At 40.4% G+C, this 13,705-nt stretch overlaps 1 protein-coding gene across 1 annotated transcript in view; it reads right to left on the bottom strand.

Moving 5' to 3' along the window:
- Positions 1-13,166, bottom strand: part of rab11fip4b (RAB11 family interacting protein 4 (class II) b) — a 36,129-nt gene extending 22,963 nt beyond the window's left edge. Inside the window, 3 exon segments of the mRNA XM_026170609.2 lie at positions 73-323; positions 12,755-13,102; positions 13,104-13,166. Coding sequence (XP_026026394.2) covers positions 73-323; positions 12,755-13,102; positions 13,104-13,166 — 662 coding nt within the window.
- Between the last annotated feature and the right edge of the window lie 539 nt (positions 13,167-13,705).

The raw sequence follows: 13,705 nt of genomic DNA on the forward strand, positions 1-13,705 counted from the left end.
TGAAAGTGAAGTGATCACGAATCAGTGACAAAAACAGAATGTGTAAGTTAAAAATGACCCAAGACTGCTTACTTCTCCCCGGGAAAAAAGAGATCCCCTAGCGTGTCTTCCTTGTCTCCCAGTCTGGTGAGCCCGTCTGAGGTTTCCGAACCCTGAGTGCTTTCCACAGCGCTGTCTCTGTCCGATTCCCTCTCCTTGCCTTCGTCTGCCACCTCCTCCTCAGGCTCCTCCACCTCTTCTGGGAACAGCTGGCACTCACGGACGGGGTCAGGATAGGCCCGCGTGCACATGATGACCGGACAAACCTGATCCTCCTCAGCACCCTGCAGAAGCCAGAAGGGGACAAGCACGGATTAGCATCAGTTTGAACAAGGCCACACAATTATTAGTAGCGAAAGACAAGATAAACAAAATATTTGCCCTGAATGATATCCCAAATGTCTTAAGTTTAAAACATCAAAGTATGATCTTTAGAGTTTGTACCAGAGAATTTAAAGCATTTTTGGACCTCAACTGAACCACCTCCAGGCCTCAGTATCAGAGACTTTTGTGTTTTGAAGCTATCAGAAGTAGACAATGCATGCATACACACCGGCATCATTTCCATAAGCTTATCTAATGTCAAAACATATATTTCTACATCCCCAAAACTGTCAGTGGAGTTAAAATCTAGACTTTGTTGTGGCCAAGCCATCTGTGATACCATATTCAGGTATTCTGACCTCCGTTTATTTGGGGCCATAACATTAGACTTTAGATTATGATCTGAACAATGCCAGATCATAATCCTGCCCCTACAGGCTTGTAGGACAGGGACAAGGCATTATCTGCTTCTCGTCATACTCTAATGTGCCCATCACTCTGGAAAAGGGTAAATCTGGACTCATCTGCCCATGTGACCTTTTTCGATCCCTTCAGAGTAGAATCTTAATGTGCCCTGACAAACTGAAGCCTTTTTCTGATTAATTTGACTGATAAGTGCTTTTCTTAAGGCTAAACAGCTGTTTATTCCCTTTGTAAGTGTGAAAATGCTCACACTCAAACACAGTACTGCTGATATTTTCTGATTTAATCTCACAAAATTTTCTCCAATTGCGATCATTAAAAAAATTAAATCGGACAGTTCTTAACCTATATTCATGCAGTTTCAGCAACATCTTTAAGTTGTTTTTTTTATCTGACGCAGGCCACTAACGTGACCCGTCTAAGCCACAGTAAAAGGTTTTCCATGACAATGTTCATGTCCATGTCTCTTTACAATGAGAAACTACTCACTGCATCACTGAAGGTTAAATAACCTGTTTCCAGTCAAAACATAAGAATCACTGCAGTGATTATCCAGTGGAGGGCTCTCACCTATTTGCTTAGTAGCCACAATGCCCAAGGGGGCAAAACTGTAAAAAATTGAATGCTTTTATGGGTCGTCTGACATTTCAGGTCTTCTAAAGCTGTAACTCTCACGAATACCACCACTGTCACAGTTATTTTCACCTTCAGGCATAAAGAGGTCAAACAATTTAACTGACTATATTATGGCAAATCATGGAAATATTTTTACTCCTTTACAGTGCAGAGCACGATAGTGTATCTAGATAATATACCATAAATCTGCAAGTAGGAAGAATCAAAAATGAGCAAATGCAACCAGAGGCATTCAATGTTTTGCAGTTGTTTATATCTGAATAATGTTTTATATATTAGACAGTGGAGTTCGTGTTGAGTTCACTGTTTTTAGCAGGGCTGTTCAGTCATTTGATTTCCCACTTAGTAAATTCCTTCACTGTGGGAATCATCCTAAGTTCACACCAGGGGGGTCTGGAGGTCTACGGGGGTGAAAGGGTGATGGGCCAGAGGTCATGGGTCTCACTCCTTCTTGTTTCACCCTCCAAAAATCTGGTCTAATGCAACAGAGAACAAAGCCTTATCTCAGCATGACCGAACAGCTGAAACATGGAGGAGCAGGACAAAGAATGAGGGGCAGGTGAAGAGGTGGATAACGAGAAGAGAGAGCAGGGTAAGTAATATGTTTTAGAGAGTCAGGAAATTGGAAAAGTGGGTGGGAGAGTGAATAACGAGCTAACGAGGGAGGTGAAGGAATAATGCAACAATGCAATGAGAGACTGGAAAGGAGCTAGCAGTACAGTGTGTATGAGGATGAGATTAGTCAAAGAATGAGCCATGGGAATAAAAGAGATGCAAGACAGGAGGACAGGCAACACAGCAGAGGATAGTCAGGTTAGTTTGTAACAACATTGCAAACAAAGGATTAAAGAATCTCTGCACCTCTCTCGCTCTCAAAAACTCTATGTGCTTATTTGGATTCAAACCAGAAATAGTGAGGAGCTACAGTATACCCAAAGTTTCCACAGAATATCTCCATTGCTTCATTTGATGAAGTGTGATGTAGTGGTGATAACTGTCACAAAGCATTCTGCAGGTTCAAACAAAAGCCTTTCTGTGTAGTGCTTCAATGATGCTTTGGCTTTCTTCCACAGTCCAAAGGCACGCATATTATGTTAATGTATAAATTAGGCCTGTGATGGACTGTTGACCCTAACTCAATAACCGTTATGGATGGATGGATGGATGGACTGTGCAAGAGCAGCTTAACGGTTTTATTTTGATGGTCAAAGAGTTTAACAGCTGAAAAATAGTTAAAATCACACTGCATACTGTATAACTTTCCTTTAAATGCTGTAAATCAATTCTATAACAGAAGATAAATGCTGTTTGTACTTAAAAGGTCTTGTGAAAATTACAATGCTGTTATAAAGCATTAATAAACAAAGACTAATTATGCATGTAAGTCCACTGGAAAACAAAGTTTCAGATGATTATAAAATTATGAGGAAGGATTTTGCATGTATGCTTATGGAGAAGTAAATAAAAAAAAGTAGCCTATCCATTTACAACACAAACTGAGGCACTGCATCATCACAAAGAGCCAACATGGGGTGTGAGTCACAGAGAATAAAACAAAGGATAAAGGTCTCTTTAGCATTCCTTCCCTGCAGCAGAGAAAGAAACAGTGTGCGGCAAGGAAGCAGGCAGCCCCACTCTCGGTACTCTGTTCTGCAACAATTCAGAAAACCGAACAAGCTAACACAGTGGGCGACGTGACACCTGCTGTGAAGAGACAAGAGAAGGTTTTTCAAATGCTTCTCAGCAGAGGCTGGAAATGTCAGAAATCACGCCCATGCAAAGAATATACCATCAACACTACAGTGTTATACTGACATTAACTGGAAAGCTTTACTTTACTCGGAACACCATGCATTGTTGTGGTAATAAAGGCGTAATAATAAACTTTGTCCAAAGTAAACATTTTGACACGCTGCCTTTTTTGTGTCATTTACATTCATTTTGGTACCGAAATGTGAGACAATGTGGGTTATACGCTGAATACAAACCTAAAGATAAGACCAGAGGAAATGAAAGTAACTTGGAGACATACAAGCTGCCAAAATGACAAAGAGAAACCACATGACTTGCCCTTTTAATTAGGTGATATGGTGCATGAAGACGGCATATAACAGACACCAGATCTCCATACAGACATGTAAAAAAATAATTTCACTTCATCGCCACAGTTGTGGATACATTTGGGAGATTTAACTGTAACTGATTAATGTGCAGAAAGGTCCAATCAGAACAGTCAAATTAAATATGAAATAATGAAATATTGGTTTGCAGGGAGAAAAACGTAAACTTGCCAAGAGATCATCTTTGTGGGGGGGGGGGGGGGGGGGTCACCAAAACAGTGGATCATCTGACTTCATGTCCTCCTTCACCACAGCCATGAAAGTCATCTGCAATCTTCCACCTTTCCCCATGTTTGGCATCTCCATATTCAACATGCCCCCACCATCTCAGCCTCGCCTCACTAACCATGTCTCAAACCTGCTCAACCCAACCTCTCCCTCTGATGTATTACTACTAAAGAGTGTATTCATAATATTCACAATGAAATTAATTTGGTGCCAACGCATCCTCGGCATTCAGTTCATCCAGGAAGATCACGTGGTATCATTTGGGCTGCAAACTCGAGACAAAGATGCTGCTGGACAGTTACATCCTACAGTGTTTGCTTCTTCAACCAGAAACACTTTGTACTCTACATGTCACTTTGAGCTACCCTGATGAGACTGCTAAAAAAGTGATGATTAAGGAAGGAGCTTTGCCTATGAGTGCATGTTTGCATGCGTTTACTGAACGCTTCTGTTTATACCCGCCTGCTCCAGAACAGCCAGGGGGCTTCAACTGCCAAAACATGAGCCTACCGAGCACTTTGAGTTGCTCGAATCCCTGAAGCAAAAAAATAAAAAAATAAAGCTGGCCTGCCAAACAGCATCTGAACTGCCACTGGCTTTGAACTGACGAACTGAGGATGCCAAGATCTGCTGTACTTTTAAATGTAGCTGTTCGATCTGAAGGCTGGCATGCCTTCACATCTCATTTGGCACATTTGGCCAAAAGAGGATCTTTTTTAAAATCCAGATATTAAATGTTTGATTTGACCAAATCAGTCATATTATTCATAAATTATCAATACCTCCCCCCAAAAATAAACATTAAAAACAATTTAAACAATGTTGTACGCATCCAGCTTCTGCTGTAATACTGCACAGCACGAACGTTGTCATACACAGATCTCAATATTTAAATCAAACTGGAAAAATACTTTCTGATCTCTTCGTGAGCCTGTTGCTGCAGGGGTCTGACCCAGTTAAAATACAGACGTCCTATCGTTCCTTTCCTGCTCTTCTCCCAAGCGAGGCCAACATCAGCAACAGAGCAAGATGGAGAGATGAAGGCGAGAGAACAATCAGTACCTTCCTGCAAGGCCTTTTGTTAGTTGAGGTTTCTGTTCACTGCAGACTATACAGTAAGTGTATTTGTTTGCAAGCTAAAGATAGTTTCCTGTGTGTTACAGTATTTGTGTGTATGCTCATCATCCAGCCATCCCTTAGTAAAGCCAGGGTTTGAAAACAAACTAGCCAACTACAAATCACTGTAGATGTGCTAACATAAAGTCGATTGATTGTCATTTATTTATAATAAGTAGTGTTTTTAAGTATGCCATTACATGCTACTAAACATTTTGAAATACAGACAGAATTGTGCAGAATCAGTCATGTATAAGAAAAGGAAGAGAATGCACTAATATCAGACATTATTTATATTCACTGCAACAATCTAAGCAGCGAGGAGTAAAGAGATAAGAAGACAGAAAATGAACAGCAGAGAGAAACTGAGAGAAACAAAAGGGGAAAAAATAGAGAGCAACCAAATGTAAATTAAACCAACTAAAATAAGCACTGCTATTCCTTTCAAAACTTTTGAGTTTTTTTTTTAAATAAACATAATAATTTTACAATCATAAACTTTCAGCTGAGCTTGGTAGTGACATTAGTTTTTCAGCTGAGACTGCATGACATAATGCCAGTGCGCAACCCTGAAACTCACAACACTGAGTCATGTGCTTTTTGTGCTAGAGTTGTTGAGCAACATGTCAGAAGATTAAGCAATAAAAAAACACAGTGACATACAAATGATATTACTGCACAGCCATTACCCTTGTAATACTAGAGTATTAGTTACCAGGGAGGCAAACAGTACACAGTAATCTCTCATTACAAAATGAGGGTGTGTAACAGATTATAAGAAAGGAGAGAAACATCCAGATGTGTTCTTGTTATACAATTACACAAAGTGTTGCTACTAATATTCACACCCAGCATTTTCCCAGTGTTGTGACATGAAGTCAAAAGACCCATCCACATACAAGATGCAAAAGCAACTCAATCAGGTAAAATGGGAATAAAGGCAATAAAACAACATAAAAACAGAGTGAGTACAGCACAAAAAGATCAACTCTATTAATTATAACTATAGTAAATCATCATGATTAAAGTACACAATCAAACGGTGTTAAAAAACACAAACCCAGTCCTAGAGAGGCTTCAGAAGACATATTCAAGCTGGCAAAAGAGCTGAGTAAAAGTTTAAGTTTACCTTTGAAAACCTCAACACGCCGGGCGGTGAATCAATGATTTGGTTTCAGTTATCGAGAAAACAATGTACTCACAGCTCTAAGTCTTGGATCCCAGTACAAACGGAAGCTTTATGATCAAAAGAGCTCAGGTTTGTTAAAAATACATTTAACCTATGAACTTGAAATGATTTTAAAGACGTACGGGAGAGATTGGTATCTCGTTTGCATAAAGAACATAGGGATATCTGAACAGTCTTGATTTTACAGAATCTGGGTGTTGTCCTAGAAAAGAAGGAAGGTGGAATCCGGTGGTGGTAAACCTATCTTGGGGTATGCTACAAGTACTGTATTTGCTTTGCCTGGGCAGTAAAGCCTAGCAGAAGAAAGATGCCTGCTGTAGCTGAAGAGGACCCCAGAGTGTTGTTATGTTGGACCCTGAGGCAACAACAACAAGCAGGCCGATCATGAGCAGAGGTGCGGCTCTCTGAGGAGGTATCGACTAAATTAATCGGCGCTTTGCGCTGTTAGCAAGTTTTTGCAAAAATCCAGACTGCTAAGTGACCACTCAGTCCAGGTACCTTATTATGGGTTATGAGCTGAGGGAACATTAAGGACAAATTGATGACTCCCACAGAATGGTCTCTACATCTTTTTAACCCGAGCAGTGTCAGCGTCAGTGAAGGCGAACGATAGAGTACCCTTCTTTTCAGAATTTGTGTACAGCCTAGTAACATTTCTTTAAACCTCAGAAAGAGCTGTCACAGTGCAACTTTTCCCATTTCAATTGCTTTCAAGGATGGTTTGTGCTAACAAGATGGCAAAATTGAGATGTTTTTTCTAAAGCAATTTCAGGACTATTTTGCCTATAATGTTAAAAGAAAAGACTGGTTACATTTTAAACAAACCGTTAGCGCATTCACACTTTGCCTTAGGCAACAATATTCTCCAAATCAAGCGTGTTCACTCTGCATCTGCAGCTGTGCACTCTCATACATTTCTTCCAAAAAAAGTTTGCTGTAAGCACACTGAATGAGTCTTTTTCAGTATAATTAACACATGGCTACAATACATCCTTGTGCATAATAAAAGCTCACAATGCACATATGCAAAACACTCACACAAATAGTGACAGCAACTTCAGTCTCTCATTCAGCAGGTTGGAAAACAACTACAACGTTATTATGACCACAATTAAAGAGATTCACATCTTCTCGCGCCAATTTAGTCTATGCTGAGTGCTGAAGGTCGATACCATTTTAGTGCTGAACAAATCATTAATCTGCTCTTCTGGTAAAGAGGAGAATTATGTTGACAGCCATGCATTTCAAGAATTAAGTGATGTTAAAAGAAGGCGACGACTGGTTTAAACATAAGTTGATTCAAGTCGACTGCTTTACATATTTCAATCATTTGAAGTTTAATTTTATTCAGGAGACATTGCAGTTTGTAATGACTTTAAGAGAGTAGGATCTTTTTCTGGGTACCACCCTTTAAGGATATTTAAAGAACATATTTGTGGGATGTCATATGAGCAAAGCCAGATTAAAGGGATTATACGTCTCAATAAGGCTTTAAAAAGGTGTTGTTCCAGCTGCAGGTTTGTGGAATAACTAGTTCGACAGTAACCACCTTTTTGTTGTCTTATTGAGCAAAACAAGTGTCGTGCGGTACAAAGAGAAGGCTTAACAAAGATGGAGTGCTACGCCACTTTGAAGAGGGTTTGGATGAGCAGACGCACGAACTGCTGTCGAGTGGATCGATCCAAACCGATGAAGCTTTGATTTAGAGTGAGTCAGCAGTAAAAGGACCGGAGGATAAGTAGAAGAGTGAGAGGTAGAATGAAAGGGGGCAAGATGGAAGAGAAAATGGAAAATGGGATTGAAGGAGAAGAGCAGGATGGGAAATCCAGACTGAGAGCTGCAGTGTCTCCCTGCTTGCGTTTGTCAGACTGAGCCACAGAGATAAGAGGCGTTTCTCTGCAGAGGCTTCCCCCCCCCCATTTCTCGCTCTTTGTTCAGTTTACTCTCTATTCTCCAAACATCTATTTGCTCCTCGTTTGTTAGCGCCACAAAAGTATTCACCTAAAACCTGAAAAGTTAAGCTTTCGCTTTGATATGCAGCATTTTGACTGTTGCCGTCTGGTGCTTTGATTACCTTGAGCCTCTGATCCTGTCAGAGAAGCAGCTCTGGTACAGATGGAGTGCAAAAAGGCTTTATAAGAACTTAAAAGGCTACAGTTACAAATAAATAAATGGTGAAATAACTTGTTAGCAAATAATACATTTTTTTTAACCTTTGTTTGATGATCGTCTTTGTAGCCTCATTTATTTTTTTTGGGGGGGGGGCGCACAAAATTATCACTAGGTTAATCTATGAAGCAAATAACCATTCGGTTTTCCTTGAGTTGATGAGAGACAGTTGCAGCCACACCTACATGTATTCCTTAAACATCTGCTCGTTGTGTTTAATGTGCATGTTTCTGCCTGTGTAACTGCCTTACTCAGATTCAACAGTAAGCATTATTCTTCCTGAATCATATCTGACTCATGTTTAAACTCTGTTTGTTTAGGTCAACGCTGTTTGAAATGCTGTGTGAATTAAACACACAAATACACACACGTCTAACTGAAATGCTGAAACATGAGGAAACCATGAGACTCTTTACAGCCTCACTGTCTTCTTGCGCATTCATCACCAGGCCATAACCATAACGGAAACATGGGGGGGGAAAAAGACGTTTGTTTCAGGTAGCTACTTGAGTTACAAGAAATGCCACACTGGACAAAGGACACTGTAGGGAGGGACTGCAGACGCACACTGGAGACTCTGTGGAGGTACGTTCAGTGAAACGCGAACGCCCCTAGAGTTAAAACGCTGTGCACGTGTCAGTATTTGCTTCTGTATTTCTGAATTGACTGAATGAAGATGAAATCAGATTCAGTTTAGACGGTTCAAGGTACGTTCAGTTAATAAAAACAGGGAGAACCTGAAATACATCCCATGATTAATGTGCCAGAGTTCATTGTGTTCATAAATTTGAGAACTGCATGTCTGTAAAGTGACAAAACAGTGAGGACAAGCAGCTTGTAAAAACGACTGCTATATGATTCTGATCAGAGTTATATTTGTCATTAGTTTTAATTTTGAATTTTTAGTTTCGATTCAGTTGAGTTTGAAGTGTTTTAGAGCGACTTGGCTTATCTCAGTGTATTTATTTATTTGGTTGACAATGTTTAGTTTTGGTTTAGTTTTTGTTGAAGATGCACTGATCTGATATTTGGATTAAATATCGCTTTGACTTGAAAGACTAAATGACATGAAGGAAGCTAAGAGCAAGGGAGGAGCAGTTTGGTGACGTTTCAAGTGACTCAACTTTATTTTTATGTTGGCAGATGCTCTCATTTTAACTTCAAGCTTCAGTCAGATGTTTCAACATTTTCTATAGAAATTTCTTTTTTCTTTTATTTTAACAATTGGTCCACTGGGGCAAAAAAATGGACATTACTTAATGTGACACTTGTGACTGTGATACATTGAGAAAACAGCCACAGGCTTAAATGTTTGCAGTGGGCAACAGTATATAAACTCTTATGGAAACTTAATTAATGTTATACCTTGTAGTAACATCAGCAGGCTACTCGGCAACCATCCTAACATTTGACTCTGTGTTAACTCAACAAAATACAATGTCAACAATTTAAATAAACATCTGCCATCACCATGTCAACACGTTCAAAATTAATAAATGAGTTTATGTTTAAATACGTGGAATGATCATTTGGTTTCGGTATTTAATTGGGTATCAAAAATCGTGCAGTTTTAATTGGTATTGGTGCAAACTACTACTTTCCTGGTATCCTGACATCCCTTTTTTATCATCAGGCAGGGGTTTTTTTTTTGGACAGGAAGACTTTTGTGTACATGTTGGTTACCTACAGTACTTGGTACCAGCAGACCCTTGAAGCCAAAGCTCGAAACTAGAAAAGTGCAAATTTGGTTTATCTTCAGTTTCTGTGTTAGTTTTCTATTTTTAATATAATGTGGGGGTTTGGCATCAGGGACAAGTTCAGATAGATAAGATATCATAATAGAAACAATACTTCATCTCATGTACACATCCTCATTTCAACATGCACCAAAGCCTCCTGAAGCTTGCAGAGTTGATAAATTTCACTACACTGAAAAAAAACATAAAACTAAGGACATCAGTTTAGTTTTAGTTAAATGTTGTTTCTCACTGTTGCTGGTGACACTGATATTTACCAATAAAGCATGTGTGTCGGTTTTCAAACACTTCATAATGATAAATAATAATAAAAATATATCTTATATATAATGACAACGATATAAAAAGCAGGTCCAATTCGAGCAGTGATTAAAGCCCAGTGACCGTCTGTTTCATCTTGAAAAATGAAACTGTTAAAATGAAAATAGTTGTGTAAGCATCTGTCACAATCATTTAAGTTTAACCCAAGGTATATGTTACGAGGAAGTGCAATTATGAGAAGCTGTCACACAAAGTGGGTAGTTGTGAATTAGCTCATTTGCCCTTGGTTTGACATGTGCTATGTGCTCCTGCCAAACAAAACAAAGGAGTTGGCATTAGCTGGCAGAAGTCATATCAAAACCACGCATGCTTTCCTGTAAGTACTCCAGTCAATGACTGTAAGAGATGCGGAAAATTCAAACGACTGCTTTATCAGTCTAAAACCCAGAGATATAAAACACGAAAAAAAGGAGAAAATAATTACTCTCAATCATATTTTTATCCATTATATACTTAAACAATTAATAAACCATCAAATCTGATGACTGTTTCATCTTTTTGTCCTCAGCGTTGCAATCCACTGATTAATGCTTCCCTTGAATTATCATCGTCACCAACAAAAAGAGAAGTTAGTTATCTTTCCAGAAAAGAGGAAAAACTGACTCATTTGGAGTTTCACAAGTACTTAACACTCGCTGTCCAATTTACTGTTCAGGTTCGTTATTTCACAGCTTGAGAGTGTTGTGTCTAGAGTGTTTTATGAGTCATCAAACTCGCGTCCAAAGAAAAGAAGGGGGGAAAAGGACACCATCCTTCTTCAACATAGTGCATTGTCTTTCTCTTAACTGGCAGCTCGTGAGCCCACTTGCTGTCGGCTATTGAACGGAGGCATTTCAGCGTGCTGCTTGGCAGACACTCAGCAGGTGGTCTAGCCCCTGTCATAGGCGGTTGCATTAAAACCCTATTATCTGTTTTTAAAAAGTAACTTTAAAACACTTATAACTGTTAAATGGTGAGAGCCAGGGGAGCTTCATTTATTTTTAAACCTAGAGTACATGATCTCAGGGACAAAGAAGCTACAGAATGAATGGTCCTGTTTAGATAATTGCTCGTTTTGTCTGTCGATTGTTGTGTCTTTTCTCTCAGTAGCAGTGTGTTGGAAGGCCCGGAAGAAATTGTGTAAGAGGAGTGACTGTGACTCCTGGAGATTAGCTTTCATTCACCGAGTACAGCTCAGAACTGCATGTTAATCTAGTTATTCTAGTCCCTGAGAAATACAGGTGCACTGGTACAAATACTTGGCTATGAGACGGTTTTGGTGATGGAAACAAACATCAAATTACTGTAAAAAGCAAATGTGTTAAAGTGTATGCCCTTAAACACATTTGTCTTTTCAGTAGAAAGATCTTCGGAGAATGTTTTCGTTTCTTTTGGTCCGGGTGGAATCGACAGCAACTTTCCTGCTCAACTAAGAGAGGGCAAATCTCATTATGTAACGTCCAGTCACAGAGCAGCAGGTGTATTCAAAGTGACTACAGAGTCTGACGTCATGTATATTTTGCCACTGACAATAGAAATAAAACTCCCCTTGCCTTTCTATTTTTGGAGAGTTGAATAAATACGCTCAAAAGTTACAGCAAACACGAACGTGTGCAAAAAAATATCAGGAAGGATTCTCCATGTATTTTAAGTGTGCGTGCTTAAATAAATCATAGCATTTGCAAACAATTTAAATGTATAAAAAGAGAAGTTTGTATATGTGCAGTGGTCATGTGACAGGCAATCTGTAGTTTTGTGGGATGTTATTAATGAACTTTGGCTCATATCAGCTGATGGGAATTTTTAAGTATGAAATGCCGCAAAATGATGATGATAATGATTAGATAGATACATTTATTTGACATTTATAAACACAACTGTAGAAAACAACTTTGTCACATTTATCTGCTGTTCTTTCCGTTTCTTTCTTTCTTTCTTTTTAAAATAAACTACACCTGGACATTCACTTCACATGTTTTTTCATCCCTCTCTCTGTCATTCTCCGTGTCTCCTTCCAGCTACCCTAGTTTCCAATTAATCCCATTACCCTCAGGGAGAGATGCTGGGATGCAAATGAAGCAGAGGGAATATGACAGGAGGAGGGGGGAGACAGGAAAGCAGAGAGAGGAAAAAGAAGAGAGGAGACAGGAGTGTGCAGGCATGACACCAACAGCTGAGCAACACAGACAGGCAAGCTGTGAGGCAGGGTCAACTACGTGCAACACTCACATTCAAACACACAAACCGGGGGACAATGGACCGCCGCTGAAGCATCACCCCCCTTAACTCCCCTTTAACTCAGCTGTCTTTCCCCCAACGCGTAAACTGCTTTTCTTCCATTAAACCGCAGCTTCTCCCTGCAGACCTCTTTCTGTGTTTTGTTCTCATTCTGTCAAGTCATCTTTTATCACCCTCACATTTCAGCAGGCTTGCTGCACTCCCTGGTCTCTTACCCCGTTAACTAGTGCGGGGAGTCCATGATCGGCAGTCTCCCTCTTTCCACCAGCCAAACCGTGTTCCACTGAAGTCAACCAGTCGCCCTGTTTACCAGGGCTAAGTCCGTTGTCTTGGCTTTCACGCGCACAGGTGTTCCCTTCAAAGGCAAGTGTGAGGGCAGGAGGCGGAAACGACGGAATAGTCCAAAGGGTGAGTCCCCGGTAGTGGTATAGTCCACGGAGAGGCAGAGGAGCGAGGCAGGCTGTGTCTTTCTCTTTAAAAACACTGCACTGGCTTTCCCCGCACCAGCGCAGACTCTCTCTCTCTCTTTTGACAAACGCGTGCACGCGCAAACACACACACACACACACTCTCTCTCTGCACCTCACACACTTTCTCTCGCTCACTTGTTCGCCGGCTGACTCGCATTCACACAGCGAGAGCTCAGATCGGGCAACAGTTGTTGAATTCATGGCCCCTCCTCCTTCTCCTCCTCGCTCCCGCCTCCTTGCAGGTGGTCGCTTAGCAACTGGCTGCTGTGGGCGGGGCTTGTAAGAGTTCTCACATTGCTGCACACTCGGCTCTCGGCTGCCGCCCACTCAGGCTATATTTGCATATGAAGCCCGGCCTGCCTAAAAGTCGGACTCCCGGTGAAGAAGAGGCCAGAGCATGTGTGGGCTGTGAAGAGGGGGAGGAAGGTGACGGTTGTCACTAAAACTGAAACAGTTTGCATTCGGTGATGCAGCAGGTTGCATGAGATAGGTCAAAAATACAAGATGTGCTGGTTAGTCATAGCGGAAAAGAAGATCAAATTTAACACAGGAAGCATGAGTGAGAAGGAGAGAGGGGATAGAAAAGAAACTGGAGGCACTGGTTGTTCATTTCACTTAATGAGGTCAGGAAATATCTTGGCTGTAATGTATTTTTCGAGCAGAGGAGCAGACAGCAGATACAATAAAATGATTATA

This window comes from Astatotilapia calliptera, chromosome 6 (assembly GCF_964374335.1).
Source record: "Astatotilapia calliptera chromosome 6, fAstCal68.1, whole genome shotgun sequence".
Taxonomy (NCBI): Eukaryota; Metazoa; Chordata; class Actinopteri; order Cichliformes; family Cichlidae; genus Astatotilapia; species Astatotilapia calliptera.